General features: G+C 45.0%; 1 protein-coding gene across 1 annotated transcript in view; it reads left to right on the top strand.

The window, feature by feature from the left end:
- Nucleotides 1-1,578: 1,578 nt before the first annotated feature.
- The window catches only part of CAPN13 (calpain 13), a 117,399-nt gene continuing 111,323 nt past the window's right edge, over nucleotides 1,579-7,654 (top strand). The window contains exons 1-2 of the mRNA XM_056853364.1: nucleotides 1,579-1,650; nucleotides 1,914-2,165. Coding sequence (XP_056709342.1) covers nucleotides 1,579-1,650; nucleotides 1,914-2,165 — 324 coding nt within the window. The remainder of the gene's footprint in view (nucleotides 1,651-1,913; nucleotides 2,166-7,654) is intronic.

Here is a 7,654-nt window from a genome sequence, read left to right as displayed (position 1 = left end):
AGGTCACCCAGCAAGCTTCATGTGTAGGAGTGGGGAAACAAACTCAGCTCACCAGATTAGAGTCAGCTGCTCATGTGGAGGAGTGGAGAATCAAATCCTGTTCTCCAGATTAGAGTCCACTGCTCTTAATCACTACACCACACTGGCTCTCACAGCAGGACCGTGCTTAGGATGGTTTGTATTGTGTGTTTTTATAATTTATATCTCACCTTTCCAAAACTTCTGATGATCCATAAGTTTAAGAAAGCAACTATGTAAGACAATAAAACAGTTATAATGCTAACAGCGCATTCCTGAAATGCGCTAGCAGCCGTGCCGAAAGCCCTTAGGAGGCCGGCAACGGCACACTCTGTCACAAGGGCCCACACCTCCGGCACCCAGAAGGCACACGCCGGTGTGAGTGGCCCCAGCGCTGGCATGCAGGCCTGGACACTGGTCCGCAGCCGCCACCGCGGCAGCGCTGAGCCCGGATGCTGCCGGAGCCTTGTGCCGGCCTCTGGCCACCAGCACAGGACGTGGCAGTGCCCCAGGAGGCATGACGGTGCCCCGGGAGGCATTTCCGGGGTGTTCTAGCATCGGCCGGGGGGGCAGGGCCGACATTAGTCGGCCTCCCGAGTCGTTTTGGTTTGGGAATGCCCCATTTTGTTTTTTAGAAGATATGCCAGCTTTTTGCTGGCGTATCTCCCGTGCAACCCTATGAGAGTTGCACGGGGTTTTGGAGCTGGGTGGAGGTTTCAGCGGTGCTGAAACCTCCTTAGGAGGCCACGCCGCTGGGTTGCCTCCTAAGCCCAGCACAGGCATTCCTTTCAGGAATGGCTGTTAGTGTATTTAGTAAGTTTCATTCAATCGCTTTCATTCAATCACATTTATTCAGTCTATTTAAAACAAAGTTCTTTGGCCAACCCCATGAAAGCCAGGAGCTGGTTTTCTTCTTATGGAACAATTGAATAGTTATGGTTTCATGGTTCCAAACCAGTGAATTTTTAACAGATTTTTTTAAAAAATAGTTTTTCCAAGAAGAAAACCAAAATCTGTCTTTTGTATAAAGTTTTCACTGAAGACCTGGAAGAGGCTGGAGAATGGAGAAGGGGGAGCAGGAAATCCCATTGCAGTCCTAAGAACCCTTTCTTGCGAGTTAGCCTCATTGAATTGACCCGAGTAGGATTCTAAGCAGATCTGCTTAGGAAGGCATGTTAATGTGTCAGGTAATAATTGATGGGAGGGAGTAGATTTCTGTGTACAAGGTCCAGCTCAGTATAAAGCAACAGTAAAAATAAGGGGCTTCGTAGGGTGCCAAAGTACATGTCCCAGTCAAATTAATCTTGTGCATTTATGTAGAGTTCCAGATGTCATAACATGATTTTCCTGTCTAAATATCTGTTCATATGTTGACTTTAGCAATCAGGATTACAGAGTAACTGTAGGTACAAAGAACATGCCAATATGCTTGTACGAGATTGGAAAGGAATCGGAAACTAGCTGTTCCTGTAGATCTCAAGAAAAAACTTTAATTGGTGATTTGGGCCCCAGTTACTTAATGGGTCAAAAGAAACTTACCTGATGTCTCTGGATTCCGCTATGACAGAAGGATTGCTTGCTTTGTTTGAAAACATTTGTGATTGTCTGTGGCAAAAGGAGAAGCAAAGCCATGTAAAAGTTTAATTTGCCTTGAGACAACAAGGCTGAAGTATCTCAGTGGCATCTGTCTCTCCTCAGGGAAGACTTAAAATGTAATCTGAGGCAATGGTAGCATTGGTTTAAGTTAGAGATTTCATCAGTTTGAGTTTCTGGGAAGTTTCCAGATGATACGATCCCTCCTCCCCCGTTTTCATAGTGTCTCCTTTCCTGTGGACTCCAATTGACAGACTTGGTAATTAATAATATTCTTCATTACTACAATTTCCTCATTGCAGGTAAGGAACAGGAGCCTGATTCTTGATATGTACCAAAGGAAGCAGGAGCAGGGCTGGCAAAAGCCTGGGAGAGCTGGAAACCTGACTTCTCCTCAGAAATTTCTGAATCAGGACTTTGTTGATCTGAGAGACCACTGCCTGAGTCGCGGCATACTTTTTGAGGATGATACTTTCCCTGCAAATATCAGCTCCATTGGGCCTTCCCTGAAGTCAGAATTTGAACTGCATAAAATACAGTGGATGAGGCCACGTGTGAGTAACTACCAATGATTATTAGAACCATGGTTCCAGTGACGTATTAACTACACATTAAACCAAAAATTAATTTGAATTGTAGAGGGTGTACTACCAACCTAGACCAGCTGTCACCAATCACAGAGAGAACCACTAGTATGATTCATGCTCTGAAACACAGCCTGACTCCTCGTTTAACTTCAAAGGATACAATTAGGCAAGGCAGTACCTGGGGTGGTTTGATCCTGGCCCATCACGTGCCTTTCAGTTGCACATGAAGCTGCCTTATACTGAATCAGACCCTTGATCCTTCAAAGTCAGTATTGTCTACTCAGACTGGCAGCGGCTCTCCAGGGTCTCAGGTAGAGGTCTTTCACATCACCTACTTGCCTAGACCCCTTAATTTGAGCTGCTGGGGATTGGACCTGGGACCTTCTGCATTCCAAGCAGATGCTCTGCCACTGAGCCGCAGCCCCTCTCCTGTGTTCTGCGTTCAATTTTCAATCACACACCTTTCAGTTCTGCGTTCAATTTTTAGTTCTGCATTCAATTCAGTTCTGCGTACAATGGACTGAAGGTGCACCGGTAGGAGCCGCCGCTGGGCTCCTCCTCTCCGCCCCCCACCCCGCTTGGAAGGGTTCCTCTGATAGGTGGAGGCAGCAGCGGGGAGTCTTCCAGTGCACCTTTCTCTTTGCCCACTCGCAGGCTCTCTGCCTGTCAGAGGAGCCCTTCTTAGCAGGGGGACAGCAGGGTGGAGGAGCACGGCGGCAGGGTGGAGGAGTGTGGCAGCAGGGTGGAGGAGCATGGCAGCAATTTTCCCTTTCTCTTCACCCCCTCTCAGCACTCTGCCCATCAGAGGAGCCCTTCCTAGTGGCGGGGCGGCAAGGTGGAGAGCGCTGGTGGCAAGCTTACCTTTCTCTTTGCCCCCTCAGCAGGCTCTCCGCCCATCGGAGGAGCACTTCCAAGCCGGGGGGGGGTGAGCGGCGGACGCAAATGCTCCGGCAAGAACTTGCAACTGATGTGAGTCTTGCCTTTGATTTGGGACAAGCCAGGACCTGGAAAACCTGGGGAAGTTTCAAAGGGAGGTGGGTTGATCTCGCAGGTGGGGGGTGACCATGCATTCTGCCTGCGGAGAAGTACAGGACAAAGTGGCCATGCGTTTTTGACCGGAGAATGTTCATGATTGGTAAATTTCTTTCTTTAAGTAACAGCAGTAGGAAGCCCAAAGATTAATTGGAACCTTAGCGTAGGAAAGGGTATTAACGCTGTCCCTGGCACCATTTTCATACTGCCCCTGAAGCTGCTATTTGCCTCCATGGGGAAAACAAACCTATACTGATATTTATTTTCTGCGGAGGCAAATAGAAGATTGAGGGATTATTTACACTGGGAAAACAGTGAAGGAGAAAGAGGTAAAGCCCTCCTCTCCAACATCACAGCCCACTATTTGTAGACTCACCAATGTCTCTTCTAATTCGACCCTAGAAGTAGCTTGGTCAAGAGAGAGTGTGAGCTGAACAACTTATTTAGAATCAACACACAGCATAAACAGATAATTTACTTAACCTAATATTAGTACTGATGGCAGAATATGTTGGTCCATATTTTTTCAATAGCTCAAGAGAACAAAATCCTTTTTTAATGCCCTGTCCAAGCAGCAGGAACTTACAGTTTCACTGTGTCACACATACATCCAAGTTCCTTATGAACCTGCACTGACTAACTGAAGACAATCTTTATGGTCATCCTATTTAGGGCTTGGATTAGGAATTACCTTTAATGTAATATCTAGCAATTTGATGTGGCTGTTCAATCTTCAGAAAGAGCAATGACTGCTAGATAACAGCCACTTGCTGTATGTTAGATTGTATCAAAAGGAATCTTATCAAGGGGTTTAGAATGAAAGAGTTTACCCTGGAAAGCCTTCGATATAAGGCGAGTAAAGTTATTGTGCAAGATTAGGAAGTGGATTTCAAGGCTGGTGCTTGTTGATAGTCCTTCCAAGGTTGGACTTGTTGACAGTCCTTCTAGTATTAAGCTTTGTAGAACAAAGAAAGGCAAATCTACTTCTGGACAGAACAAAAATTATGTAAATTGGCTATAGCATATTTTGATTAACTAATTGACTTTCACTGAAGGTCACAATAGCCTTTTCTGCATTCTCATCTCCCTCGCTTCTAAATTCCTGTTTCTTTGGGGGGGGGGTTCAGTTTTGCATGTGTTTTGATGTCTCTAGTGGTCGATTCAACATAAAACAGCTTTAAGTCCAGCACAAAAATCTGCTGTTTAAGGTTGTTTATACATGGGAGATTTACCTGAGGTTTGTTACTCGCTGGACCCACACTTTCCTGTTGGGAGTCTATGCACCAGCAGTCTCCAAGCTCAAATCAGGAAGTATTTGAATCCCCGCCCCTTGAAATGCTGCTTTGTAATTTGCTGTAGTGAGAGAAAAGTTCCACCCCCAAACCCAACTGCTGCATAAAATAGCATTTTAAGAGCATTTTAACAACAACAACAAAAATGGAGCTATTTGAAAGGAACCGGGGGGGGGGGGAACGTTTTTTAAAACCTTCCGCTCAGAAAGAACTCTGAGGAAGCAAGAAGTATTTGAATCCCCGCCCCTTGACATGCTGCTTTGTAATTGGTTGTCTACTTGCTGTGAGAAAAACCAAGCTTCTGTGTTCCCCGTTTTGCCCTATGCATGGGGATTTCAAGTGGGTTGAGCTTAGGGGAGAGGGAAGAATCGGGTTAATAGAGGGACAGGAAGTCCCGGGATTTGTGAGGGCTGGCAGCGAGGTCATCTCTAATGGAGGGAAAACTCATGCATAACTGCAAGGAACAACCGAGACAAGCAGGGGTGTGTGTGTGAACATGAGTGAAAGTACCCATGCATAAATGACTTAAATCTGCAGGGAAATACTCTGGATTTAAAGCTGATTGATGTCAAATCAACCACTAGAGGGAGCAAAACAGTTGCAGAACTGAACCCCCCCCCCCCCCCCGCAAAACACACACACAAACACTAAGAAACAGGAATTTAGAAGCAAGGAAAATGAGAATGCGGAAAAGCCCAATGTTACTGAACTAGCTATCTTATACAGGTTATCATAAGGTTTAAGGCAGGGGTAGGTATCTGACAGGCCTTCCTCTCCTTTTGGTATCTTTTTTTGTTTCAGAGAAATGAAAACTCTTTTTGTACACAAGTATCTGTTCAAATAAGGTGCAGCATTTCTCCCTTTCTAGATTTCATAGTGCTGAACTGGGCGGATTTCAGGGCTCCCATTTGAATCACCATTGCTTCTGAGCTCTTCATTTGCAGAAATGGCATCAGGTCTTTCCAAGAGCTGATGCTTTAAGGTCCCCAACCTGGGCTTTCCCCCTCATGCCTTCCACTCAAGGCACATGAGTCTTTCGGTAGTCCCAGGGATGGGTGGCAGGAGATGCCTCAACTGGCTTCTCTCTGACCATTGGTGGTTTCTTCAGGATCTGATGGATTGAGATCCCAGGCCTGTGTTTCTTCTCTTCAGCCTTTCACTCTGGTCACATACATCTTTTTGTAACCTTTTAAATGAGAATGGAATTGGGAGGATAAGTTAAGGTCCTGAAGAGTGTTACTGTATCCACCTCAAGTTTTCCTCAGTAGCCAAACGACAGTACTTGAGATTTATTTGTCCAAACCTGTCTCTAGCAGAAGCAGAACCACCCAGCTTAACCATATCCTTAGACCTTACCCAGGACGTGTTGCCTTCCCAAACAGCATGCAAAATCATTCCTACAGGGGTTGTGCCATTGGCCAACTCTTCTACAAACTTCCAGTGTGATTTCAGCAGTTTTCAACTGCTCAATGTCAGCCATTACAGCTGAAAGGTGCCATCACAATGAAACCCTTATTTTAGTTTGGGGTGGGAAAAGCAGCAGGGGAGGACTATTAAAAATCAAGTCAATTCTCTGGGAAATCCAAGCATGTGGGACAAGCATAGGGGGCATCTTTAAATGATGGAAGTTAATGGCTGATAATTAACCCCTGGAGCTTAAAAACTAGAGTTTTGAAAAGGAGTCTTGAAGATCAAGAATCAAAGTCCAGCCTTTGACCCTAAAGCAAAGAAATTGTTTTATAACAGAACAGAGGGTGAATTCTCAATAGGGCTATTTCCCATTTCAAGGCTACAGGTGTAGAAATTAGCAAGATCCTGGAAATTAATTTCAACTGACAAGTTCCAAAAAGCAATTACATCAGCCCCCTTTCACCAGTTTTGCCTGAGAGCTCTGTCTTTCTTTGTGATGCCAGCCATCAAGGCTGGCTTAGCAAAGTGACAATAAAGACAAATAGCACCTCAGTCCCGTTTGTCTCTGCTTGTTCCGCAGCTTCTGCGTCATGCCGTAATTGGTTATTTAAGTGACAGATATCAATTTTTATTTTACTACTGTCACTGTTCCAGATCCAATATTGCAGTTGAGGAGCGAAGCGGGCTTCAATTTTATCTCATGCATCAACAAGAGAATTGCCAATTACATTCAGAGTCTGGGATCTTTATAGCTGGTGGTGATGCACAAAGCAGAGAGAACACAGCTTGATTTGCAGATGCCAGGCAGTGCTGACAGCTAGAAACAACTTGTTTTGACTTGTAAAGTGAGCCAGTTTGATATGGGAGTCCCTGAGGGTTGGGAGCACAAAGCTGTCATTTTTGTCATTCATCTTGATCCTGACATCCATGTCCTTTGCCAGTAATTGTGAATTACATAATTGATTATTGATTGTTTACTATAAATGTATGCCACCCTTCTTTTTAGAAATCTCACTATGGCAAATACAGGCCTTTTTTGTAGTCTCCCAGACAGGCAGTGGTTTTTGTGGCATAGTAATCATTCACAACTGGATTTTCCTGAGCAGACAAGGCAGTGCAGTTGTAAATGATTGCTACAGCACAATACCCAGCCTTCAGTGGACACAGCATGTGTTTTTCCAGAGCATTTCCTGACCTGCTGGCTTGTCCTAGTGAGTGGGTTAGAGATAGGGGTGTTGAACATCTGCCAGTTGTGAACAGAGACCTGTTTGCCATCTTGTTTGCCAGTTGTGTACAGAGACCTGATTTTTCAGTGATTGGTTTGCTAGTTCGTTGATCTGTGTGTGGGTGTTCGGCAGGTTGTTTCGCTGTATTGCTTACTATCCATGCAGTACAGTGAAATTGACGTTTTGTGTATGTACATTCTCACACAGGCCGATTGAGTTGTACTATCTCCTGTCTTTGCTGGGTAACTGCTCTGTTCATTGAATTAAACAATTAAATCATTTACAAATCATATGAATCAGTCATCAATAAATGCTGTGTTTCAGTATAATCCTACCCTTTGATGTTCGTCTAAGTAGCCCTTAGTGATGCTAATGGCTGTTGATCAGTTTGAATCAGTAGCTTCTTTGGGCATGTGCAGTTTTGCGAAAACCCAATGCAAACTGCTTCTGCAGGCGTTCGGGGCTGCTCGGCCAAGTGACTGAGTAACATCGGCCA

The sequence above is a fragment of the Euleptes europaea genome, chromosome 7 (genome assembly GCF_029931775.1).
Source record: "Euleptes europaea isolate rEulEur1 chromosome 7, rEulEur1.hap1, whole genome shotgun sequence".
Taxonomy (NCBI): Eukaryota; Metazoa; Chordata; class Lepidosauria; order Squamata; family Sphaerodactylidae; genus Euleptes; species Euleptes europaea.
The sequence above is the reverse complement of the archived record's forward strand: the minus strand, read 5'-3'. Positions and strand labels throughout refer to the sequence as shown.